The sequence below is a fragment of the Marmota marmota genome, unplaced genomic scaffold (genome assembly GCF_001458135.2).
Source record: "Marmota marmota marmota unplaced genomic scaffold, marMar, whole genome shotgun sequence".
In the NCBI taxonomy this organism is placed as follows: domain Eukaryota; kingdom Metazoa; phylum Chordata; class Mammalia; order Rodentia; family Sciuridae; genus Marmota; species Marmota marmota.
The window spans coordinates 154,265-181,656 of record NW_026000316.1 but is presented as its reverse complement, the minus strand read 5'-3'; the positions used below and the strand labels follow the sequence as shown (position 1 = coordinate 181,656).

Here is a 27,392-nt window from a genome sequence, read left to right as displayed (position 1 = left end):
TCCCTTTCTCCTCAGTCTGTCCTCTTCTGCTTCCTTAGTTAGGGCTGCCTGGATAGGGCTTCAGCTTCATTTCTTGGTGCACTGTCAGCCAGAAACTAGACAGGTAGTAGTACGGTCCTGTCCCCTTGCTTCTGGAGTGATTCTACTCCTTGAACATGTTGGCACTAAAGGATCTGCCAGTGAACTTTTTTTTCTTTGTGCACCCTCTACAGATAAACTGACACAGACACCATCTCTTCACCATCTTTTTGTTGTTTGTGCTTTATCCCTCTGACTACATTTCAACTGAAGAACTAGGACAATGTTTTTACCAGTTTAGCATGCAACTTTATTAACAACATGTAAATGAAATCTCAAAAAGATACACTTTTGTCAATGAACAGATTTGTAGCTTATTCAGGATGAATATGATCATTATCAGGTCATGTTGCATAAATACTAAAAATATCTCAATTTATATTTTATAGCACAATAAAAATAAGCAAATGTTCAAGCCTGCAAGATTAGCTGGTATCCTTAAAACTGCAACAATCAACACAGAGAACGTAAGTATTGAATTTATAATTATAATATGCATTGGTTTCATATTCCAAAAGCAAAAAAAAATATGTTCAAGGCTTTGTGAAAACATATGACTATTCAGAGTTTGAGTATTAATCGTATAACTTTATCTCTCACCTCAGGATCACTGTGCTCTGCTAAGTCTTGGAGTTTCTGACCAAACCCTTTTGCTTCCTGGAATATGGAAATAAGTTCAGATTTAGTGAACTTTTCCTTAGTAAACAGCTTTGCCCTTTTTTTGAATTGGAAATTTATATTCTCAAATATTTCAATGATACAAAGAACATTGGCCTTTGACTCATTCTTGTTAAAGAGCGCAACCAGTGATGATAGTACTTCGGCACTTATCAGTTCTCTTGTATTGGCTTGATTTTTAGACAAGCACAAAAACACTTTTAAAGCATAAAACTTGGTTTTGACACTTCCTTTGTTCAATAATGTGAGGAACTCTAGAATATAACTGGCAATCATGTGATGATTCTCAAATTTCACACTCAATTGCACCAATAATTTCAGTCCAGCCAGTTGCACAGGGGAATTCAAAGGATAACAGATTATGTCCTTACAAATTTGATGTATATATGATTCTTCCATTTTTGGTTCTTCAGAAGACTCAGAGCTTTCATTTACCATATTTAAAGCTTTAGGGTGTTCTTTAACATTGGGATTATTGACCAAGTTTTCAATCATAACAGTAATACCAACATCATGAATTATATCTTGAGTAAATGGGTAAGCAGGACTGATACCCATTACCATAGTAGCTATTTCATGAATGAAAGGATCCTTAGTTAACTTAAGTAGGTCAACAAGTTTATCAAATTCTTTAGGCTCTAAACTAAAGGTACGTGTTTTGCAGCGGCAGGCCTTTGGATTAGGCCCATATTTTTCCCTCTGCCTTATCTGTTTTTTGATCTCAGCTAAGGTCTGGAAGTAAGGCCCATTATAAGGTGGAATCTTGGTCAGAGGCCGAATTCCCAGAGGAGTTTCAATCAAGGTTGCAACCAAGGTCCAGTTGCCTTCTGGAGGCAATGTTGGTTCCCCTCCCTCAACTGGGACTAGGACAATATACCTGGCCCTTAACCAGGCTTTTGCTTTTTGTTTTGTAGTAAGTTTGGGGCTGTATGTGGGCTTGGGCTCTTCCTGTATCTTAGGTGGGGGTTTATAAACTTGAGGAGGGGTCTCTTCTTTAGGCCAGAACCAAGATCCTACACTAGGCTCTTCTCCATTCCAGAACCAGGAGCAGACATTTTCTTCATCCTCATCAGTGAACTTGATCCCAATACCAGCTTTGTTCCCAGCCCTGGACTTGTTGCTGGTCTCTTCCTTTATCTCAGGCCTAGACCCAATATTGGCCTTATCAGCCTTGGCAGAAGACTTGATGTTTGCCTCACTGCCTGCACAATCCTTTACCTCAGATTTAGTTACCAAACTAACCCTAAAAACAGGGGTGGCCTTTGACTTGGTTTGAGGCACTATACCAGGTTCTGCCAGGAGTTCTGCCTTAGTCTCAGCTGTGAGACTAGTATTAGTCATATCTTTCGTTTTGCTTGCTTCCCTTGTCACAGCCACAGGCTCAGTGTAGGTCACTGTTTGTGTCCTGGCTATTGCTCCATCACGAGCTTTGGCCTGGGTTACTAATTCTGCTTTTGGTTCTGCCTCAACCACTGCCTTGGGCTGAGTCTTCATTCTAGCATTGTCAGGGCCACCGATTTGAGCTTTCAGGCTATCCTCAGCCTCTTCTCTATCTCTTGCTCTAGCCCGTGAGCCAATCATCATCCAAGTTAAAGGCAAAGCTCTTTAAAGACCCCACCGGACCCCTGTCTTAGCCTTGACTGAAGGTCTGTCCCAAGTTGGTGTTTTCATACAAAGTCCAGTAGTCACTCAGTCCCCTTTCCAACTACAGGTTCTGCCAATGATATAAACATGCTGAGGAAGCTCACTCAAGGTAAGGAAGGATGGCTGGGCCTGGGAGCATCCCTGTAGAGGGTGGTGGTCTTCAGCCACTCCAAGGACACCAGATCTGCCATTGAAGTTGGACCTAGGAGTGGAGGAAGGAAATGGGGCTTTAAGTCTCTTCCAGTTTTTCTCCTCACGCTGATTAGAACACGGAGATATGAAAGTATGGAAATCCAGTGATGTGTGGGAAAAGTAGATAAATGTCATTTCACCCTCTCCCTATACCTCCAAGTGCTACCAATATCCTTTCCAGGTAACAAACAAGAGTATGGAGAGCAGGGAACCTGGATGGGAGTGAGATAGGCTAAGGGATGCTTACGCTGGATCTTGACCCCTGCTGGAGACAGATCTCCACTACCCTGTACTACAAATCTACCCAAGCAGTCCCCACACTCATACAATCTCACTCTTCAGGAATAATTTTTCACTTCAATTGCTTGCTTCCAATGGTGATTAACCTACAGCATACCTACAGGCAGACCTAAAAACAAATAGACAAACAGGAGGAGATGGAAACTGACCTCTTGGTAGACAGACCTTGGTCCCTGGCCCTTAGTCTTGTCTTTCTAGATACACTCTGTCTCATGTTTTCTTCCACCATTTCCTGCTTCAGAGCTGTTCCTCCTCCTCCCTATTGCCCACATTTTCCCTTTCCCATGATTGCTCTGGAAGTTGCCTAGCTTAGAACTGGATTACAATATTAAGCATGAGAACAGGACAAGCCTTTGCATTCTGTAAATCCAAAGTATACAAAGAATTTCAACTAGGCTGAAAGGAGGAGAGCAGACAGGAGTCATTGATAAACTGATAAAAAATAGATGGGATTCTCTAGCCTCAGTCATTCCTATCCCTGTAACCTCATACCAACCTTAAAAGATACAGGTCGATTTTCTTCAATATTTCCTAGCTTCATGTTGGGTTAATTTTAAAACCTTCACAAAAACTTTAGTTCTACAGACCTAGGAACATATCTACCCACAGAGATCCACAAACACAGAGACAAATAAATTGAACACAGGAGACCAAGAACACTGAGTCTTTGGTAGAGACCAGAACTTCAGCACCTAGGGCATATATGCTTTTTGGACACAGGTACCTGTTTGACAAACATTTTCTGTCTCATTTTTCCCCCACTCCCACATCTCCAAGTTCCTCTGCTCCATTCTCAAAATCTGACAATTTCCATGCAGAGGCAACTCAAACATTCCTGCAAGGTATTAGTGGTGTTAGTAGGAATGAAATACCAAAACAAGCCACAGAAACTTGGAAAATATAATTTTCACATTTCTTATATAAGTTCTTACATTTCCTTCCTCTCCCCCAAAGCCTATCATTTTCTACAATATAATGGTTGTGGGGCAGGACATATCTTGAAAGCTGGCAGATAGGAGAGCTGGAGGTATGCTAGATCCCTACCTGTTTTAGTCTTGGTCGTCAAGCACCCTCAAGCAATGCCCACTCTAAAGAAGCCAGGCCAATTTTCTTCTTCTCCCCTATCCTTGAGGTCTGCTGCCCCCTGCAGATATTTACACAAATGTGGAGTACTGCACACTTAACAACAGATCTACACAGAAAAATGCATAATACACACCCAAAAAACTAATGAAGAGAGTGTATTAATGATCAGTCAAGCAAACAGGATATGAACCCCTCTTCAACACAACACTTTTATTATCACACATTTATAAGTTCTCTCCCTCTCTGAGGAGTCCTTGGAAAACTCTCCCCACCAATAGTAGCAGCCCCTTTCTCTTACATACTTGTTTCCCCTGCTAGAAGCCGCGACTACACCACTTTCCCTTCCCAAATATATTCGGAATAAGGGTGAGTTTAGAAACTTAGCAAAAAAAACTGACCATCTTATTTTACTGTAGTCCCTCTAAGCCTCTCACCGCCCTCCTCCCAAGGCCAGGTCACGTATTCCGCACTCATCTCCGATACCCATGTTCACTCCCCCAAGCGATGCTAGCCTTATCACTGACCTGCTCGGCTTGGATCAGAGGCAATTTTCTTATTTCGTTGTTTCAAGCGGTGCCGTGCCACATAGTAGGAGGGACTGACAGTCAGACAGGCAAATACCCGAAACAATGGCGGCGACTGTGTTTGGGGGTTGACTCGGCACCTGGGACTTATGACGAGATACTTGCTTCATCAGATAAAGGGCGGTGACTGGTAAACTATTATAACTTTCTGGTATTCTCTTCTTTTTCCTGTTCCCAGGGCTCCTCAGGAACCCGGAGGTAGCGACTAATTAGCTTTCACCTTTACCTCCGCAGAACAGGTTATGCCACGTCCCCATTACTGAAATCGGCAAAGGGAGGAGCTAGGGTGTAGTTTAAGGGGATCCGGCTTAGAGAAGCGGAGTGATACCAAGCGTTTCCTAGCGCTGCTTTCCGTGTATCAACCCACTGTCGCCCCGCCCACTCTAATTCTAGCGCATACTGGAATTCCCAAAGACCGGATTGGGACCTAGAGGAAATAGCGCTGGAATGGAGAGAAACAGACCAATGACAAAGTGTCTTGGTATTAAGTTCCCTCTTTTTAAGGACACGCACACACACACACACACACACACACACACACACACACACACTGTCCAAACTGAAATGCATATGGGTTCCGGGTTGTGGTGTCAGGAAATCAGCTGTGGCCTGCTGAGGCGGACGGATATCAAATGATTTTAGTGTTTACAAACTCACCTCTCCAAAACCCCGTCCAAATGGGCGGGTCAGAGGAGGGACTATAGATATTTTTATAAAAGCGGGCGGGATGGGGCGGAGTAAAAGGCTCCAAACTGAGATGAAAGTATCAATTCTTATTTGTTCCACATTTTGTGTTCGCTCTATAGGAAAAGCCCTCTTGGCCTCTCCTTCAAGCGCTTAATTTTCTACACGAAATGTGTGGGATCGTAGTGGGGTGTCTGGAAAAGCTTCTCTCTCCTGACATCACAGATCAATATCAATTCCTCCTCTTGGTTTTTTCCTATACCTCTTGCCTGAGTCTTTAGCCTTTATTGTCCAACATATTTCTTGTATTGAAATAGTCTTAGATAACGTGGGATAAACATATAGGGAAACCAGAGGCAATCAGAGAAAACATAAATATCAAAATATACTTCTATGTGAGTGTGTCCTATTCCCTTGATAGTCTCCTCACCTAAATATGTAGGGGCCTGAACTTAGGCATGGAAGATTGTTAGATATATTAGAGTGCCTCAAGAAATCAGACACATACTCCTAAGTTACTCCTCAAGGCAAATTTTACCTCTGCAGAAGGGTGTACTACCAAAAAAGTCTGGCAAGCAAGCACACTGAACCAGAAGTCTACCCAAGTTTTTAATCCCTAAGGCAGCACTGCCCCTTGCTCTGCTAGGAGTAGTTGGGGGTAACAATCTATGCAATTGAGTAATTTAAAATTGGGGAGGGCAGGGGGAAGGGCTCTGATTATGATTGGATCTCTTACTACACTATAGACATTATGATTGGAAAACTGAGGACAGAGAGAGATATATTGGGGGGCTCAAAACGGGTACATTTTAACCACATGGTTTAGATTACAGCAAACATATTTTGTTACATATTAGGAAACTAAGACTACAGGTTTAACTTTGCTAGAAAAGAGAATATTAATCTTACCAAACACATTAATACTAAAGTATACTTCTGTGTAGGTGTGTCCCATTCCCATGATATTCTCACCAAAATATGTGGGGGCCTGAACTTGGGAATGGGGAAAACAACTACATTCTTATGGAAGAGGATTAATACCATAATATTTTTGTAACCTTGAACCAACTCCTTCCTGACTTTGTGGGACCTTTCTAGGCCTGACACACCATATTTCTTGCCCCAGAGTCTATTGGGATGAGGGTATCAAGGCAGGAGACAGGGAGAGGAAAGGCAATTTCAAGCCAGACAGCCCCACTGGCTCTAGAGTGACTCCCTCATGTGTTTCTTCCACTGCTTCCTAGAGATGTGAAAGGGAAGAAGGTACTTCTGTTTTTGAGGGAACTGGAGAGAGGTTTCTTGCCCACTGTTCTGTCAGAAGAAGAACACTACCTATGTATTTCTCAAGGCAGATTTCAGCTGTTCCTATCTCTTCCTTTTTCTCTCAGCCCTGCATCCTGCCTAATGAATGCGTATGCTCCTTTCCGTGAATGTATAAAAGTTTGGACTCTCCCGAGTGATGTGGAGTTTGAACTAGACTAAGTTCAATGAATGAAGGGCCTCTTCGTCAGTCTGTTTCACTGCTGTATCCTCAGCACATAGTAGACAAAGTGGTCAGTGGTTGAAAGATGTGAAACATCACTGAGTCATGAGAATTCCACAGTACCTTCTGTTGCTTGCAGATCAATACTATTCTATAGGTATGTCTTTGTTTTTGATGTCTGTAACCCCAGGATTTAGCCCAGAATCTGCCACACAGGAAATGCTCTCTTTGTGGCTTTTCAGTGGAGGAAGGGAGCAAAAATTTTTCAACTGTTTTGGAAAGAAGCTTGGGGTATCTTAATATCTTAGGTTGTAATGAATCTTTGGGGAGATATGTGTAATTTAGATTCAAGAATAGTGGTAAATAATTTCTCATTTGCCATGATGCCTTGCTAAACTCCTTAATATATAGCAAATCCCAATAATTTCATAAATAAAAAACAATGACCAACAATCCAATGGAAAAGATAGAAAAATATATGAACAGACTGTTCACAAAAGATACACCAAAGTTTTAAAAATATGTGATAAAAATTTAATTGTATTGATAATAACAAATACAAATCATAATTATCATCATATATTATTTCTCATCTACCAGATTGGCAAAGAACAAAATGTTTGATAACAAACTGTATTGGATAAGGGGTTGGAAAATGCACTCTCACACATTATTAGATGGAACATAAAAACAGTATACCCTCTATGAAGGTTATTTATCAAGATACAAATACATATAGCCATTGACCAGTAATTGAATCTTAAGAATCTATTGTAAAATAATATTTGCACATTTAAAACTACTGTGTCTACAAGGATATTTATTGCAGATTTGTTTGTAATGGTAAATCATTGCAAAAAATGGGTAACTATTCATCAATGGGGGCTGATTAAATAAATGATGGTGTAACTCCATTCAATGGTATATTATGCTGCTATGAAAAAGAGCATCTAGTCATCATAGTGTTTGCCTGTAGTCCCAGGGAGTCAGGAGACTGAATCAAGAGGAATACATGTTCAAAGCCAGCCTGGACAACTTAGCAAGACCATGTCCCAAAATAAAAAGAAAAAAAAAGATCTGGGGATATAACTGAACCCCTTGGTTCAATCCCCAGTAACAGACATGCAAACACAGAGCAGCTCTATTATATAATGATAAAGAATGAACTCCAAAATACATTTTTAAATGAAGAAAGCAAGATGAGCAAAGTGCATGATAAAGTTATAGTATGCTACCACTTGCTTAAAATATATTATTACATATATATATATATGTTTATTTATAGTATGTAGAGTATCTGTTAATATCAACAAATAACTGGTAACATGACATCTGTTTTTGAGTGTGACCTATTGGAAAGCAGATAAGAATGAGAAGGTGACTTGAAGAATTTCTCTAAATGAATGAAATGTTATGTATTTGAGCTTTGAACCTCATTTTTATATTAAATATTCAAAAATAAATGTTAATTAAAATAAGCCTTAGAATCAGAGGGTATAAAACATTTATACCATTGTTCTTAGAAATGTTCCAACTTATAAGCCCTACATTCCTCAACTCTAAGCTGGGCCATCCAATTCTGAAACTGCATTAATTAAAGTAGATGGCTTACCCTCCAGATGTGAAGGACAGATTTCTGAGAGTCCCTTAACATCTCATTTCTCTTAAAATATTCACAATCTAGTTTACTAGGAAAGTTCACCATTAAACTTGCTAATGCTATTTCTATTAAAGATAATTTTGCTTTTTGTTCAGGAGACTGATAAATACAGAAGTGTGCTGTGAATTATTTCTTCTGACACTCATAAGACATTTAATAAGAAATGGTAGCCAGTAAAAATAAAAATTATGAGAAATACCCTTTAAATTTCTTATTATTATTTTGGAATAGTTCCCAGATTTTCACCTTTCCATTAATGAAAGCAGAGAGCAGTAAAACAGTTATTCATATGTTACTGTAGGAATGATCCTGTTGTCAAAATGATTCAGCTCTTTTCTTTTTTTTAAGCCAGGAATTGAACCCTGAGGCACTTAACCACTGAGCCACATCCCCAGCCTTTTATCATTATTATTATTATTATTATTTTGAAACAGGGTCACACTAAGTTGCCTAGAGCCTTGCTAAGTTGCTGAGGCTGGATTTGAACTCATGATTCTCCCACCTCAGCCTCCCAAGTCACTGGGATTACAGGCGTACACCACTACCCCCAGAAAATTGTCATACTTTCTTGTGTAATAAAAGTCATATAAGAAAAAGTGACATCAGACTGATACAAAATCTGTGAGAAGGCACCAGGCTTCAGTTTATATGGACCATCCTGGAGTATAAGCAGGGGTATGCAATAGAAAGCCTACCAGGTAATCAGAGAAAGCCAGAGACAGACTGTGAGCTGAAGTCTCTACCAAAGGACAGTTATTGGGAAAAATCATTCCAATGCCCACAGAGCTGTCAATATACACACAAGACTAAGGAACAAAGGGGATAAGAAAGGTTTCAGCAAAGTCCTGCTTTGACAAGAGAATCAAGGACCAGAAAGCACCATCATGCTTTGAATCTACAAAAGACCCACAGGAAGTTCATTAGTCATATCTCCAGAAAATGACAGCAAAGTGATCAAAGTATATCTGTGATCTCTCTCTGGCCTGGGGTGGACAAAGTGATCAGTTTAATTAATAGAGACCCAAGATTCTGACAGGATTTCTTTCAGAAAGCAGAACATACAGAAAGCAGAATATGAAGAAAACATTAAGATGTCCTTCACACCTTTTACTGAGAAGTTTCTGATAAAAACATTCATTAAGGATTTTAATAATCCTAAAACTTGTGGAATTGTGGACCATTATGATTAGACAGAAAATATAGAATTATCCATGATATGCTTGGGTCATTAAGTAGAGTGTTGGAAGAGGCAAAAGAAAATATTTTAAGTTTATGCCTTGTTATTACAATAGGATCCAAGATGAATGGAAGAAGCTGAAGAATCCTCCCCTTTATTTTTGAGTTAATCTATATACTACAGATATCCTCTGCCAGGTATTGCCAGTTGTCCCAGAAAAATCTGTCATTGTTGAGTAGGGCTACTCTTCTTCCATTGGAGGTTTTGATATCAACATTCTGGAACTGAAAACTACCAGGGGATGGGGTCCAAGTATGCACGTTCCTGTAAAAAAATTCCACCTTCATTTATATGGACCGGGACTTATGAGTACAAGGATTTAAACAACAAGGGAAAAGCCACAAGAGGGCAGCCATGAAGTGCATAAAGTTCCTGTACACACGTGCATACACAAAACATGCACACGCCCACAAACCCACACAATTTTATACTCAAAAATTTAGTCAAATGAGAAGAAATATGGTGGCTCAGAGGAATTCACAGTGCTGCAGCAACTCTGAAAGAATAAATTAAATCAGCATTTCTGCAATAGCAAACTGCAGTAGGAAAACAGAGGAAAAAGCAGGGTAGTTCTTGGAACATAAAAAGAATTAATAGAGGGAAGAGACCAAGGCAGTGTTGGGTATGCGGAGGCTCAGTGGGGGAGGGGAAGAATTTTTTCATCAATGCCCTAGTCTGGCTGGGCACAATTTAGGAGCCACTTGTCAAAAGAAACGAACTTTATTTTTAGAACACACACACTGCACCTCACAGCTCCTCAGGAATTCCCTCAGAGCACAACTGCCACCAGGGGCTTCCCACAAGCCTCTCAACCTCCCCCACTCCTCTTGCTCTTGAGGCCGATTTGCTGGGTCGTGTGGGCGGAGCCAAAAAAAGTCCCCCAATGAGCAGCTCCGTGGTCTGAAAGGGCGGGGAAACAGCCCAATGAGCATCACTGCAGAGGAGCCAATCAGTTCGCAGCTAGAAGTTTGCTGGGGCGCTGTGAGCCAATCATCAGCTGGCAGCTGGAAGTTTGCTGGGGCCCCTTCAGCTGTAGCTCTCAACACATCAAGAAGAAAGTCACTTCCCCACTGAGCTTAAAAAAAGAAGAAGAAAGAAAGAAAAACAGGTGCCCATCATATCCGCAACTGGAGCAGGTCATAAACTCAGAAAATCTGGGCTGTACTTAGCTGGGAGAAAGCCTGTGAGTCCCTGGCTGGAGACAGAACTGATAAGCCCCAACTAAGATACCAGAATAGCTCTAACAGAGGTGATAGAGCTGGGGAAGCATTGAAAATAGCTTGAAGGGATGTATTAAGCAAGCTTGGAACTCCTACAGCTTACCACTGTTTTCCAGAAATCACGTTTTTTTTCTCCTGGCTAACTGGCTGGATTTATGTTTGTTTCTTTATTTCTCTTTTTCTTTTGGTCTGGTACTTTCTATGATAGATTTTAAATTTTTTAAAATTTTATTTATTTTTACTGGTTCTTTTTAGTTATATATAACAGTAGAATCCATTTTCATATAATTATACAAACATGGAATATAACTTATTCTTGCAGAGCTGCTGCAGCACTGTGAATTCCTCTGAGCCCCATTCTTGTGGATATACATAATGGTGGGATTCACTGTGGTGTATTCATATATGTGCATAGGAAAATTATGTTAGATTCATTCTATTGTATTTCTTTTTACTATGCCCCCTCCCCTCCCTTCATTCCTCCTTGTCTAATCTACTGAATTTCTCTTTTCTGTCCCTCCCTTCCCCTTATTGTGTGTTAGCTTCCACTTGTTAGTAAAAACATTTGACCTTTGGCTTTTGGGGACTGGCTTATTTCACTTACCATGATAGTCTCCAGATCTATCCATTTACTGGCAAACTTAATAAAGTCATTCTTCTTAATGGCTAAGTAAACTCTAATATATGTGTGTGTGTGTGTGTATATATATATATATATATATATATATATATATATATATATATCACATTTTTTTATTCATTCATCTGTTGAAGGGCACCTAGGTGGACTCCATAGCTTAGTTATTATGAATTGAGCTGCTATAAACATTGATGTAGCTGTCTCACTGGAGTATGCTGATTTGAAACCAAATAAGGCACGTAAGTTATACTTTTAAATTGATGTTTGGTGCCCAAACCTAGCCCCACTCTGAATATAAAAGAGATATTTTGACCCTATTGAGGCTTTGAAGTGGAGAAAAACAAAGGTCACTTGCCTTGGAAATTGTAGACTGATCTGCGAGATAGAGTGTGGCTGACAGGGGTAAGGATCTAGATCTAAGGAAGATCACAGGGAAAGTCTCAAGCCAACCCACCCAAACATATTACAGGAACAGGGATTCTGAGTGAGAGGAGCAATTCAAGCCAGATAGGTCTACAGAGGAATCAGGTGAAGGAGCTGTTCAATTGTCCTGACAGACTCACACTCTCACCTCAGGACACAATAATGCCATTTTGAAAGTGAAAACCTATTTACACCCAGGCACTGTGGTGGCCAGAGCCAGATGTGGTAGCACACGCCTATAATCCAAGAGGCTCAGGAAGCTGAAGCAGGAGAACTGCAAGTTCAAAGCCAGCGTCAGCAATTTAGCAAGGCCCTAAGCAACTCAATGAGACTCTGTCTTTAATAAAATACAAAATGGGGCTGGGAGTGCCTCAGTGGCTACGTGCCTCTGGGTTCAATTCCTGGTACCCCCCCCCAAAAAAAAAAAAGTGATGGCCAGACAAAGAAGGGGTTGAATTCTGCATATAGACTCATGTAACAAGTTTGGCTCATTTGGGTCAGAGATGAAATCAAAAGCATTTTAAATTTTGAAGGCAGTTTCAAAAATTTGAAACAACAGATTCAAAAGACTATTTCAAAAAACTTCTGCAACAATTATCTGAACTGCCAAATGATAATCAGTACATTGATTTATATTAACCAATAACTAGTCTCTGTAATGTACAACTATTCCATACCACCTGATTTTCTGCACTCACTTTTCCCATTTGAACCTGTCTCCTCCCCCTCCCCTGCTTTCTTCTTTCCCTTTTTCCTTTTCTTTCCTCTCCTTTTCTCTTTTCCTTTTGTTTATTTTTTATCCCACCTTCAAATTCAATATTGTATTCAGTTAATAATTTGTCACCCTTTAAACCTATATCATATTAGACCTCACTCCTGTTTCACTTGGATTTCTAGAGCTGTAGAGATTGTTAGTAATTACATTTACAATATACATTAATACATGGTTAATACATGGTGCCCTGAGTCCAATCCCTTTTAAACTACTACTGTTACTTGTAGCACTCTCTCCTTTCAAAGAGACATTGGAGGTTGAAATTAACACTTGTATTATACTTATCCTATGTATTGAAGCTAAAATACAGGACCACTCACAAAAGAATCTCTTCATAAAAGAACAAGAGGAATCCATCTCAACAGATGCACAAGTCTAAGACCTCTGAAAACATGAGAAAAAAGGCAAATAAGTCTCTCCCCAAAATTTACAATAGAACAAACAAAAGTGTCTTCCATAGATGGAGCTGGGAAAACTGGATAACCACATGCAAAAGAGTGAATTTGGATCGTTCCACACAGCAAATTAACTGAACATGAATCAAAGACCAAACTATAAGAGCTAAAACGATAAAACTCTTGGGAGAAAACAGAGAAATTTGGATGTGACAATAAACATCTTTATTATTATTTCAACTGTGCATTTTTATGAAGTACAGGGTGATAATTTGATAAACGTATACAATATAAAACGTGGTATGGTTACATCACAGTAGGTAGTATTTCCACCTCCTTAAACTTTTAAATATTTTTCACACCTGTAATCCCAGTGGCTTGGGAGACTGAGGCAGGAGTATCATGGGTTCAAAGCCAGTCTCAGCAACAGCAAGGCACTAACAAGTCAGTGAGACCCTGTCTCTAAATAAAATACAAAATAGGGCTGAGGATGTGGATCAGTGGCTGAGTGTCCCTGAGTACAATCCCTAGTACCCTTTCCCAAAAAACCTTTTAAATATTTTGATTAACCTATATTAACTATACATATTTCTGAGGTCTAGTGTGATATTTTAATATATGTATACAATATGTACAGATCACCAAAAACATGAGGAAGCAAAGGAAAAATGCATTAATTGGACTTCATCAAAACAGGAAACTGTTCAGGAGAGGATGAATTAAGTGAAAAGACTACCTACAGAGTAGGAGTAATGTTTGAAAATCATGTATCTGATAAGGGTCTCTGTGAGTATATAAAAACTCTCTCAAAAAGAAAAAGAACAACATCCTGGGGCAGTGGCAAATGTCTGTAATCCCAGCAGCTGGAGAGGGTGAGGCAAGAAGATAGTGAGATCAAAGCCAGCATCAGCAACAGTGAGAAGCTAAGCAACTCAGAGAGACCTTGTCTCTAAATAAAACACAAAATAGGGTTAGGGATATGGATCAGTGGTTGAGTGCCCCTGAGTTCAATCCCTGGTGCCCACAACTCCAAAAAAATAAAAAGAACAACAAAAAGAAAAGGGAGGGGTATAACAAATGTTTGTGAACACATGGAGAAATAGGAAAATCTGTATACAGAGAAGTGTGTTTGTACACACACAAACGCACATGGTGGGCATCTCAGGGTTAGCATTTGCTTGCCTGGTAGCATGGGCCCAAAGGTAGCTATGGGAATAGGCAAGTGGGTGAGTGGAAGGAAACCATGTTTTCTGATCTGGCTAAGGAAGGAGGTTGAGGATGTGAAAGCCTGATGGTGTAGAGGAAGTTGAAGGGCCATGCCATGGTTTCCATGGCTCCTGCCTACTAGGGAACCCAGGTAGCTGAGAGAGACTGAGTTGAGCCAGACACTGCGATTGTTCAATTCCATGTGAGACCATCTCTATTGCTCCCTATGAGGCTAAGAAATGTGTGGTGTAATCTCTGCTCCCAATGTGAGAAGGCCAAGGCTTAGTGAGTTACAGGAGCTTGGCTCTGACCACTGGGGTCCTATTTGGAAGAACAGTTGTCATTATTCTTTATGTAATGCCAACTATTGTCTCAGTACCCATTTTTCAGAAATCCACACTTCAATATCTGGCTCCCTAATGTAAGCAGACATTACGAATTGAAGTGGCAAGTGGTAGGAAATTATTTATGCCAAACACTCAAGAAATGCAGGCAATTATTGCCACCTGGTGGTACTTCACCTGTGTCATTTATAGGATTGTAACTTAAAAATTTTTGTACTGCTATTATTTTAATTTCAAAAATTATGCCTGTTTTCCTTTTTTTTTTTTGGTACCAAGGATCGAATTCAGGGGCACTCGCGGGCCACTGAGCCACATCCCCAGCCCTATTTTGTATTTTATTTAGACAGGGTCTCACTGAGTTGCTTAGTGTCTCACTGTTGCTGAGGCTGGCTTTGAACTCACTATCCTCCTGACTCAGTTTTCCTAGTCTCTGGGATTACAGGTACACGTTACAGCACCCAAAATTATGACTGTTTTCTGAAGTACAAGCATTCCAGAGGCATGGAGAATGTAGCGTGCAGAAAGCCTGTTCAACACTTGCTTGGAATTTGGAACTTCTGTCAGTCAGTCATTAGGATAGTCCCACAGAACTGACCACAATGATGTTGTTATTTGGAAGTGACCATAGGTGGCTGAAGCCACTCAAGATCATGGACACTGAACATCTGCTGTCAGCTCTTTGAGACTCTCCCTCTCCCTGCAGGTGCTGACAGGAGTCTCCTTCTAGGGTACCATCAGGAAGGGGAAGGGGCAGGAAGACAGATGGAAGTGCAGGGAGAGCTGTGGAAAGGCCCATTTCCCATTCACCTGTGCACAAATCACAAAGTTGAGCATGGTATGATCTATGAAAATGCTCAAATGACTAGGAATGAGAAGTAAAATATGTAAGCCCTCACCTACTTACCTTTCTTCCTTCCTTCCCTTAATCCTTTCCTTCTGCAGCCCCCAATAGCCAAGAGACATCCTTGAGAACCACCTGTTGTACCAGTGCATATGCCTGCTTCTGTGGGCCTCCTCAAAGAGCATCTCACAGAGCCCCTAATGTCTCCAAAAGTGAATTACTAAAGTAGCATGTGTCCTTTCTCATGAGGCTTTATTCACAAAGTACCTGGCTTCCCAGGGATGAACTGGGTGGTGTGTGGTGGTACACATGGTCTTTCAGTCCTGACTCCCTTGGCTCATGGCTAGGGCAGGGGAAGAGCAACCCAGGACACATAAATGCAACATGCAATTTCACTCTTTATTATGATAATAAACAGCCATCTTCAGTGGTGAAAAATAATCATAACAACTGGCTTTTTGGATGGTTGTATTACCTGACCTACAAGTTAACTTTGGCTTCTTGAACAACAAGACTGTCAACCTCAGCCATGGGCATGGTCGTAAGTTAGTAAGAGAGACACAATAATGTGGATTAAAAGGAAAATGACATTCAAGGCCTCCTCTGGATTCTTGACCTAGAAGGAATGGAGGAGTTAGGCTTTTAGAAGAACCAGGTGCCCTGAGTTGCATCCCCATCCCCATCCCCATCCCCATCCCCAGGCCACCACTTTTCCAAAGGTTCAGAGTCCATTTTTCATCCCTTGATTCCCATACCTCACCTGGAACACAGTGAAGACCTGACCAACTCTGGTTAGTTCTCCTCCTTGTCTTCAAGGCACCTGAAAAACAGGTGATCTCCATGACATCACAGAACATGCACACTGGCTACAAAATGCCACCTCCTAATGCCACTCTTATGCTAGGATACATGAGCCAGAATGAGTACCATTGTAATGATGAATAATGACCTTATGAAAACTAAAATATCTGTGACTAACATTCATGCTCACCAGAATTCAAAGCAGAAAATCAGGAGTGTTTAGAAGAATAAATGATATTAACATATAATGATATCAAAGATGCTCAAGAAAATAAGACACTGAAATTCAAAAATAAAAATGTTCCAGTCACTTCCAAATCCAGGTATATGGCACATATTATAGCATTTGCCATCTTAAGGTGTATGATTCAGTGGTTTTCTAGTATATTCACAAGATTGTACAACCATCACAATTATCCAACGCCAAAACTGTTTCACCATCTTAGCTAAACCAAACACAACTCCTTACCTGTTAGCAGTCACTCCCCAGTTCTACCTGTCCCCAGACCTGGTAAACCTTATTCTGCTTTGTGTCCTTATGGATTTGTTCATTTGGAGATTTTTCATAAATGGACTGATAATGATATATGTAGTCTTTTATAACTGGCTATTTTGCTTAAGCATAATATTTTCAAGGTTCATGTTATAGAGTGTATCACAATTTTATTCTATTTTATTGCTTAATAATATACATATATGTGCATATATATGGATGTGTATGTGTATATCTCACATTAATTTATCTACTCATAAACTGATGAACACTTTGGTTGTTTCCATTTGGGGGCTATTATCAATAATGTTGCTATGAACATTTGTGTACAAGTTTTCATGTGAACCTATGTTTTTATCTATCTTGGTAGAATTGCTCATTTATATGGTAACCTCCTGTTTAACATTGTGAGGAACTGCCAACCCACAATGATTGCACCATTTTCCATTCTCACTAGCCATGTAGGACGGTTCTGATTAATCCATGTTTTCCAACACTTGTTATTTCCATTTTAAAAAATCACATTCATTGTGGTGTGAAACAAGTGGTATCTCTCTTTCTGATTTGCTTTTCCCAGGTGACTAATAATGCTTAGTATCTTTCCAAGTACTTTTTGTATATTTGTGTCTTTTTTTTGAAAAATGTCTATTTAGTTACTTGGCCATATTAATTGGGTTACATGTCTTTTTATTGTTGTTTTTTTGGCGGTGGTACCAGTGATTGAACTCAGAGGCTTTCGAACACTGAGCCACACCCACAGCCATATTTTCTATTTTATTTAGAGACAGGGTCTCACTGAGTTGCTTCAGTGCCTCACTGTTGTTGAGGCTGGCTTTGAACTTACGATCTTCCTGCCTCAGCCTCCCAAGCCACTAGGATTACAGGTGTGTGCCACTGCGACTGGCTGAAGAGTTTTTTATGGATTCTGGATATGTCCTTTATCAGACACAAAGTATATAAATATTTTCTCTTCTTTTGGATTGCCTTTTCACTTTATAGTGTCCTTTAATGCAAAAAAAGTTAGAAATTCTGATGAACTCCACTAAATTTTTCCTTTTTTCTTGCACTTTTGCTGTCATATGTCAGATACCATTGTCTAAGTCAATGTCACAAAAATTTATTCCTATGTTTTCATCTAAAAATGTTAATGTGGGCTGAGGATGTGGCTCAAGCGGTAGCGCGCTCGCCTGGCATGCGTGCAGCCTGTGTTCGATCCTCAGCACCACATACAAACAAAGATGTTGTGTCCGCTGAAAACTAAAATAAATAAATAAATATAAAAAATTCTCTCTCTCTCTCTCTCTCTCTCTCTCCCTCTCCCTCCTCTCTCTATAAAAAAATAAAAATGTTAATGTTTTGGATTTAACTTTTAGGGTTTTTAAAATATTTATTTTTCAGTTTTAGGTGGACACAACATCTTTATTTTATTTTTATGTGGTGCTGAAAATCGAACCCAGTGCCTAACACATGCTAGGTGAGGGCGCTACCACTTGAGCCACATCCCCAGCCCAACTTTTAGGGTTTTGACCCATTTTTAATTTGCTTTTTTATGGCATGAGAGTAGAGTATAAATTCATCTGTAAGTGGATATCCAGTTGTTCCTGTACCAGTTTTTTAAAAAGGCTATTTTCACACTCTGATTGAAATGCAACTGACCATAAAAGTTGTTTTTTTTTTTTTAATTTGAACTCTTATTTTATTCTATTCATATGCATGTCTATTGTAAGGCCTATACTATCCAGTACAAATTGTTTACTATAAGTTTACAGCCACATTTTAGTGAGTCCTCCAATTCTGTTCTTCTCTTTCAAGATTATTTTTTCTTTTCTAAGTTAACTGTATTTTCTTGGGAATTTTAGGATCAATTTGTAAATGTCTACAATGAAGGAAGCTAAAATTTTGATATATATTGCATTTACAATGAATCTGCAATATAAATTTGGAAAGTGACTGCCATCTAAACAATATTTAGTCTTCCAATCCAGGACCACGGGATGTACATCCATTTATTTAAATCTGTAATTCATTTTTACAATGCTTTATTGAGTTTGGAGTGTATGCTTTATACTTTTTGATAAATATGTTCCTAAATATCTTACTTTTTTTGAACCCAGAGAAGCTTAACCACTGAGAGACACATCCTCAGCCCTTTTTATTTTGAGACAAGGCCTCACTAATTTGCTGAGGCTGGTCTTAAACTCGCTATCCTCCTGACTCAGCCTCCCAAACTGCTAGGATTATAGGCATGTGCCCCCAAACCCAGCCTAAATATGTTACTTTGTTGTGGTACTGGGGATTGAACCCAGGGCCTTGTACATGTGAGGCAAGCACTCTACCAACTGAGCTATAATCCCCAGCCCCTAAATATGTTACTTTTTGATGCTATTGGAAATGGAATTTTTTATTTATTTTATTTTCTGATTGTTCATTGCTAGTATATGGTGATATGGTTGATTTCTGTATATTGATTGAGTGCCCTGAAACAGTGCTGACCTAACATACTAATTTTAAGTTTTTGGTGGTTTCCTTAGAATTTGATACATATGAGATCGTGCTATCTGATTTAAACATTGCATTGTTTTAAAATTACTTACATTATCACAATAACATTAATATATATTTTCTCATGAGCCCATTTTGGAAGCAAAATATACAAGTGTTATTTTGACAAATTAGTTGAAAATTTCCATTATTAAATTCCCACTTCTTCCAACTCAAGTCTATCCCCAGAGACTCTCAGCACTCACTTCTGAGAGCGCTCAAGGCTCTGCATCTCAAACTTGGTGGAGAAAGGCTGTGCTATTCCCTGCTGCTCCTGGTAGAGGTCAGGCACATAGTTGGAGGAGGGTGTAAGCATGGGGATGGAGAAGGCGCTCTGGGTCTCTTTGGGGCTGGCATTCCTCACAATCATCTCATCATTCACGATGCACAGACTAAAGGAAAGGTGAATTCTCAAATAATCAGACAAATGGACAACCCCACACTCCCAATGGTGATTCTATTTCCATTGCTACTCAGCAACCAGATTCCTTTCAAACCCCTACACTGCCTACCTCTTAGCTCTCTTGGCTGGTACCCTTAACCCATGCTACAGAACCTACCTTTTGAGAGATTGTCTACTACCTTCATTACATTACAGATTTAACTCCCTTTATTTAAAAGCGGGCACTCTTCCCCATTTACAGAGGAAGTCAACTAATTACAGAAAAGTCTTATAATTTGACAAAGGTCACACAGCTAATTAATAAGTGTTAGGATAAATGAGAATCTATTCTGACTTTAGATTCCATGCTCTTAACCACTATTCTAGACTTCTCCTTGAATCTATCTGTTGGCTTTCCCCAGTGTTGAGAAGACCCCAAGACAATACTAATCGCACTACTGAATGGAAGCTTGGATGGTGTTACCACTGCCATCCACAGCATTGTGCTTACCTGGAATTGCTGCCAGAAGTTAAGATGAAGGTCCGGGTGAAGGCACGAACAGAACCCTGAGACTTTCCTTCCACTTCAATGACAATAAACAATGATGCCCCCTTAGACCTGCATATTCATGTTTACATACAGTGTTCCCCAGTAAGGGTCTTGCCTGATACTCATGTGCACCCTTAAGGAAACCAAACTCCAACAAATTTTACTGGGAATTAGGAGGGAATTTCAGAGTTTGAGGCAGCCACAGTAGAAATGAATCAGCTCCCACTGAAAAGACCCCCTAACGTGGGTTCCTTGACAAACATAAGCTCACTTGATTCATTTTTCACAGCTGCCCAAGAGATGAATATTATTAGCCCCATTTTTCTTTTTTTTTAATTTTGAAGTTGTAGATTTTGTTTGTTTATTTTTATGTGGTGCTAAGAATCAAACCCAGTGCCTCACAAGTGCTAGGCAAGTGATCTGCCACTGAGTTACAGCCCTAGCCCCCAAATTATTCAAGTGAGGAAACTGAGGTGTTAAGTATCAGGCCAGATTTAACACATTAAGGACCTGGAATGAGAGCCATCAAACTCCACAGCCTGTGTTCCTAATGCCTGAGTTGTGCGGGGCAGACAGACATGGATGTAGATCAGATCAGTCACTTGCGAGAGAAAAATAGGGTGGGAGAACAAAAAGGGAGTCATACAGGAAGGGAAAAGAAAGGAAGGAAAGAGGCTAGGGATATAGCTCAGTGGTAAAGCACTTGCTTAGCATGTGTGATGCTCTTGGTCTAATCCCCAGTAGCAGTGGGGAAAATATGAAAGGAAGAAAAAGGAGAAGAAGGAAAAGGATGTGGGCTCGGAGAATACTGGGAGGGAACTCAGCAAGGAGAAGGGAGTCATGAGCACTCTGATAAGGGGCATCTACAGATACTCACCTTCCTTGAACAACCCATTGACAGAAAAACAGAGCATCATGTCCTGAAATGGAGGAATAAAAATCTAGGTCTTTCATGATCCTTCAGAAATTTACTACCTATGTCGAGAAACTTCAGAAACTTACTACCTATGGCTGCCTGAGGAAAGAAATGGGTACTCACTGTCTGGACACATAGGTCTATCACATAGGAGTTAAAATCATGCTGAGTTTTGGGCAATACAATGAGGCAGTTCACAATGTCACATTTTGTGTGCTTTAGCAGCTGCATCCGCAGAACTGTATGGGGAAGAAAAGCAAAGATGGGGACTGGCAAATTGTTGCCCTTGTGGCTTATCATTGAGTCCTTTACATCATATTTCTCATGCCAAGCTTCTCTTATCACAGACTTACAGGGGTCCTTGTGCTTCTTTATATTTCTATTATCCTTGAAATACTCTTCCAAGCTATTCCTAAAGAAAAAGAGGAACAGAAGGTGGTGGTCTAGCCAGTGCAGGTATTTCCAGGAGAGAGCTACATGGTCCCAGGCCAGAGTCTGAATTGTGATACTCACGGGTCTGGGTCCTCAGGGTTGAAGGGAATGGTCAGGGAGAAGCAGGCCTCATCATGGTAAGCATCAAGGAGACCCTGTCGATCTCCATAGTCATAAATAAGGTAATATCTGTGGAGAAGCAAAGGGGACAGGCTATCTCTGGGGCCCTGCCCCGAAATGATACCTCAAAATACCGTAGCAGACCTGTGCTAAGTTAAACCAAACTGTGCCAGCCCTCCCTGTCCTCAAGATCCCAGGAGAACTTACTGAAGCAGGAATTGCAATACTAGACTCTTCAGATTATCACATCCTTTATAGCTTTCCTGAAATGAAGACACCTTGAAACTACATGATTGACAAAACCTCCCTTGCAACACCTCAAATACTGATGATCCCCCCTCACCTTACAAGGTTTTATTATTTCAGGTGTTTCATTGTCAATTCCAATTGATTCTGGTAACTCCTGGCCATCCTTGAGAAGGGAAGAGGAAGTCAACAGTGAAGATCAGGGTGGTGGCACTGCATGAGCAAGGAGTTAAACCAGCCCAAGGGGAAACAAGGGCCAGAGGCCACGTATAAATAGGCCCTGGAAAATCCATGGGTGAGATCACACTTGGTGTCTGCATCATGAGCTCTTGGAAATCTCTACCAGTACATGCACCCTGTGAGTGGGTGTGTATGGGTGTGTGCACGTGTGTTCTCCCTAGGGAAAATGTCCATGCCATGGAGAATCCATGCCCTTTAAGAAGGATGAGGGTCTGGTGCACACGTAATCTAGGCAAGGCCCACAAGGCCTGGGGCCAGCGGGGAGGTCAGGTATGTGAGTAAGGAGACAAGACCGGAAGTGCGTACTTACCAGGCGTAACAAATTGGGGAAACAATCCTGGATAGCACTGTGCAAATGAAAAATCTAATGAAGTGAGGTGACAGTGAAGGGCTGTGCACACTCTCTCCCTCTTGCTCTCCTCCCTCTCTTTTCCCCTGGGTACCTCCCATCTACACTAGCCTGACCCCCTCCTCCAGGGCCCACCCTGCCTCCCTTACCTTCTTCCAGGTCCCCCCATGGAAGGTTCTGAAGGGAGCAGGGAATGGGGTGGGAGACCAGGGCTCTGCTACTGTGCTGGGTGTCCAGCCTTCCGTGGGGCATGGCCTGGCCAGACCAAGACCAGGTCATACTCTCGCCTCCCAGGATAGGATGCTGGGCGGGGTGGGGGTTTGGTGAGTGAGACAGGCAGGGGAAGGCAGGGGTATGGCCACAGAAAGGGAATAAAGGTAGGGGAGGGAGAGACAGTGATAGAGGAAGCAAAGCAAAGGGAAGGGGAAGATGCTGTCCTGGTGCTGGAGGTCAAGGTTGAAGTGAGAAGAAACCAGCTGCCCTACCGCAGCCCATTCCTTCACCTGCCCTTGGCTGGCCCTGTGGCCCCAGGCAGGAATGCAAACATGTACCTGCTGGGCTCGGGCCCACAGGATGCAGGTTCAGCCTCTGTCTCCCGTGTGGGCCCAGAGGGGGCCAGGTATGGGAAAAGGAGCTGCCCCCAGGGGAGGTGTCATTCCCAGCACCAGTAGTGAAGAATCAGGCACCAGCTCAGCATGTGACAGAGGGTCTGTGGCCCCCTCTTATGAGCACCAGGTTCCCTCATGGTGGTTCCTGTGCACCTGTGCCTGTCTGAGTCAGTGTCTTGCCCAAGGAAGCATCTTGACTTGGGCTACCAGGGCTGCTCTGAGGGACGAGGTTGGATGTGGGATGTGGAGTGGGGGAGGGAGCAGCAGTGCCCCTGAGCAGCCTGTGCTCCCGCCTCCTCCTCCTCCTCCTCCTCCTCCTCCTTTGCCCTCTGCCTTCCCCTCCTGTCTTGGGAAGGCCTCTGCTTGCTGGCAGTGGCCTACCTCTGGCTCCTTGACTCAGGGAACCCAAGTTTCTCCCCAAGGAGGAAACAGTTTCCACCAATGGCCTAGAGGAACAGATGTTGTGACGGTAGCCACCCAGGGCCCGGGCCCTCACCACGGGGCATGAAATCTCTCCTTGTCAGCCTGGGATAGGAAGGGGAACCTTTTTGGAACATGAGAAGAAGGGCCACTCATAGGACAGGGGAGGGAAGCCCAGCCCCATCTTCGGAGGGCTTGCTGGAGGAGGCCAGTGCAGAGGGGCGGGAAACACACCCCAGTCCAGCTGAAAAAGGGGAGCAGGTCGCAAGAAGGAAAGCAGACCTGTGGGCACAGCTGAGGGACACAGATAGAGGAGAGGGCGTGGCCTGTGATCCTTCCAGAGGGCCAAGGTTGCATCCTCCTGCAGAGGTGGACTTCAGGGGGAGCTCAGGCTCCCAAGAGGCAAAGGTCCCCAGGAAGGGTGACAGGTGTTACCAGGCATTATCTACCTTACATAAGCAGACTGCTCTGGGAAGTCACTGCACAGAGGGTTCCCTTCTAGCCACAGCTCTTCCAGCTCCATCCCTTTCAGCTTCTCCAACTCCTTGGAGGTCCTCAGCTGAGAAAGATGGGGAGGGAACCGGTTAAGGAGACCCAGGGAGAGAGGGACACCTGGGAACCTGCACCCAGACTCTGGGACCCTCACTCCAGTTGCCTTTGTCTGCCTCCTGCCAGCACCCTGCTGTGCCCTACCAGCCACCCTCAATGCAATTTTGTTTTCATCTGGCTCTCTCTTCTCACCTCATTTTTGGAGAGGTTCAGGATCTTGACATGGGGGGCTTTCTCTACAATGTCAGACAGGCCATCCAGCCGGTACAGTTTGTTGTTTCGCAAGTTCAGGGACAGCAGCTTGTGGGAGGAAACATAAGAGTGATGGGGACTTTCTAGCACCTGGTGGGCACATCTGCCCTAAATGCCATCCCTTCCACCCCTCTATCTAAATACCGGCCCTGGGCCTAAGGTCTCACCTCTGGGAAATTCCTTTCAATGATCTGCAGGGTAGCAAACATGCAGTTTCTTCGATTCAGGATCATGTCAATGTCACAGCCCACCAGGTCTTTGGGAAGCCAAGACAAGGGAATCAGAAGGGTAAGAGGGGTCCAGCTGGATCAGTGCCAGCACAAACCCTCCCCACATATGATTGAAGAAGAAGGAGGAGGAGGAGGAGGAGGAGGAGGAGAGCTCAAACTATCCCAATTTGCCGCCGCCGACATGATTCTATATTTAGAAGACCCCCAAAACTCTACTGGTAGGCTCCTGGAACTCATAAACAAATTCAGCAAAGTAGCAGTGTTTAAAATCAACACCAATAAATCAATCATATTCTATACACCAAGGATATTGGCTGAAAGAGAAATCACGCATACTATCCCCGTTACAATAGCCTCAAAAAAATAAATAAATAAAATGTGTGGGAATCAACCTAATAAAAGAGGTGAAAGATCCCTATAACAAAAACTACAGAATTTGCTAATGAAAGAAATTGAATTAGACCTCAGAAAATGGGAAGATCTCTCACGTTCCTGGATAGGCAGAATCAATATTATCAAAACGGCCAAGAGCATTATACAGTTTTAATGCAATTCCTATAAAGATCTCAATGACGTTCTTCACAGAAATAGAAAAACAATCATGAAATTCATTTGGAAAAACAAGAGGCCCAGAATAGCCAAAGCAATCCTTAGCATGAAAAGTGACACAGGAGGCATCACAGTAGCAGACATTAAATAATACCAAGGAGTTATAGGAATAAAAACAGTATGGTATTGTCACCAAAACAGACATGAAGACCAATGGAACAGAATAGGAGACACAGAGACACACCCACATAATACAGTTATCTCATCCTAGACAAAGGCACCATTAACTTACATTGGAGAAAGGATAGCCTCTTTAAGGAGTGGTGCTGAGAAAATGAGAAATCCATATGTAATAGAACGAAATTGAACCCCTCTCTCTCACCCTGCAAAAGACTCAACTCTAAGTGGATTGAGGACACAGGCATTAGACCAGAGACCCTGCACTTACAAATAGAAAAAGTAAGCCCAAGTCTCCAACATTTCAACATGTCAGTCCTCAAGAAGACTCCAAAAGCGCAAGGAGTATAAATCAAGAATCAACAAATGGGATGGTATCAAGTGGAAAAGCTTTTTCACAGCACAGGAAACAATCAAGAACGTGTACAGAGATCCTACAGATGGGGAGAAAATCTTCACCACCAGTACCTCAGGTAAGGTGTTAATTTCCACAGTATACAAACAACTCAGAAAAGTGGCACCCCCTTTCTCCACAGAAAAGCCCTCTTCACCATGGCTGATTTTAGGACTGTCAGCAAAAGAGTCCCTGAGAAAGAGTCCAATGTAGATAAACTTCTTATTTTCATGTCGCCCTGTTTACTTGGCCACTGGCCGAGAAGATACCAGCACTCCAGGTGCTGGGCACCCCCTTACTAGTTTTCACAAACGTATCCAGTATAGTACTTTGAAGAAATGTGCAAACAAGGCCTCTGGCCTTGAGCTGGGCTTCACAGAGATGTCTACATTTTTAAGATAAGTTACAATTGGGCTCCATGGTAACAGCTGGCAGGGGGAGGAAAGAAAGGGGAGAAGAAGCTCTCCCCTTCTCAAGTGTTGTCCTTGAAGAGTTAACTTGCCCACTTGCCCAGAACAGTGAAAGAAAAAGCTGCTATTATGTGAACTTCTGCAGACTGTGAACTTCTGAGCCCCTCCCCTTACACACTGGGTATAAAACTCTGAAACTCCCTGAACTCAGGGTTCAGGGGATTAATTGATTTCAGCAAAAGCTGTGCCCTCTGAACCTGACTGCAGCCAAATAAAACTATTTCCTGCTATATTCGGTGCCTTGCCTCATTTGTCCCTACAACATTACCACTCGAAAAATAAATAAACCAATGCATAAACGGGCAAAGGAACTGAACAAACACTTTACAGAAGAAGAAATATGAATGCTCAAAAGGTATATGAAAACGCGTCCAACATCTATAGCAATTAGAGAAATGCAAATCAAAACTACACCGAGATTCTATCTCCCTCCAGTCAGAATGGCAATTATCAAGAATGCAAGTAACTATAAATGTTAGCAAGGATGTGGGGAGAAACGTACTCTCATACATTGCTGGTGGGACTGCAGATTCGCGCAACCACTATGGAAAGCAGTACGGAGAGTCCTTAGAAACCTTGGAATGGAACCACCATATGACTCCGTTATCGCACTCCTTGGTTTATACCTAAAGGTCTTAAAATTGTTAATAGCATACTACAGTGACAAAGCCACATCCATGTTTATAGCAGCTCAACTCACAACAGCCAAGCTATGGAAGGAACCTAGGTGTCCTTCAACGGATGAATGGATAAAGAAAACATGGTATATATACACACAATGGAATATTACTCAGCCATACAGAATGAAATTATGGCATTTGCCCGTGAATGGATGGAACTGGAGAATATGATGCTAAGTGAAGTAAGCCAATCCTCCTCCCAAAACAAAGGCCAAATGTCATCTTTGATTTCTGGATGCTAACCGCAAACAAGGGAGGTTGGAAGGGGAATAACAGAAATCCCCTGGATTAGACCAAGGGAAACAAAGGGAAGGGAGTGGGGAGCAGAAAAGGAAAGACAGTAGAATTAATAGGACATAACTTCCCTAGCCTTGTATTCATATATATAACCAAGATAACGCCACATCCTGTATGACCACAAGAGAGGCATCCTAAGTAGAATAAGTTATACTCTATGTACGTATAATCTGCTAAAATGCGTTCTACTCTCATATGTATAATTTAAAAGAGCAAATAAGAAAAA

General features: G+C 41.7%; 2 protein-coding genes across 2 annotated transcripts in view; both read right to left on the bottom strand.

Moving 5' to 3' along the window:
• Positions 1-304: 304 nt before the first annotated feature.
• On the bottom strand, positions 305-2,511 carry Armcx5 (armadillo repeat containing X-linked 5). The gene has a single exon (XM_015502281.2). It carries the CDS (start codon positions 2,338-2,340, stop codon positions 640-642), a length of 1,701 nt encoding a protein of 566 aa, XP_015357767.1. The 5' UTR covers positions 2,341-2,511; the 3' UTR covers positions 305-639.
• Positions 2,512-15,848: 13,337 nt separating this feature from the next.
• LOC107156213 (nuclear RNA export factor 2-like) overlaps positions 15,849-27,392 on the bottom strand; it is a 29,074-nt gene continuing 17,530 nt past the window's right edge. Inside the window, exons 2-15 of the mRNA XM_015502259.1 lie at positions 24,537-24,625; positions 24,310-24,417; positions 24,018-24,127; positions 22,502-22,538; positions 22,049-22,117; positions 21,913-21,968; positions 21,667-21,774; positions 21,507-21,565; positions 21,277-21,392; positions 21,115-21,157; positions 20,199-20,271; positions 19,512-19,697; positions 16,226-16,290; positions 15,849-16,086 (exon numbers count right to left, since the gene is read on the bottom strand). Coding sequence (XP_015357745.1) covers positions 16,263-16,290; positions 19,512-19,697; positions 20,199-20,271; positions 21,115-21,157; positions 21,277-21,392; positions 21,507-21,565; positions 21,667-21,774; positions 21,913-21,968; positions 22,049-22,117; positions 22,502-22,538; positions 24,018-24,127; positions 24,310-24,417; positions 24,537-24,625 — 1,082 coding nt within the window. The 3' untranslated portion in view covers positions 15,849-16,086; positions 16,226-16,262. The remainder of the gene's footprint in view (positions 16,087-16,225; positions 16,291-19,511; positions 19,698-20,198; positions 20,272-21,114; positions 21,158-21,276; positions 21,393-21,506; positions 21,566-21,666; positions 21,775-21,912; positions 21,969-22,048; positions 22,118-22,501; positions 22,539-24,017; positions 24,128-24,309; positions 24,418-24,536; positions 24,626-27,392) is intronic.

Bases quoted from the DNA above. Each gene is read 5' to 3' on its own strand.
- Armcx5 (XM_015502281.2), bottom strand. From the start codon at position 2,340: ATGATGATTGGCTCACGGGCTAGAGCAAGAGATAGAGAAGAGGCTGAG.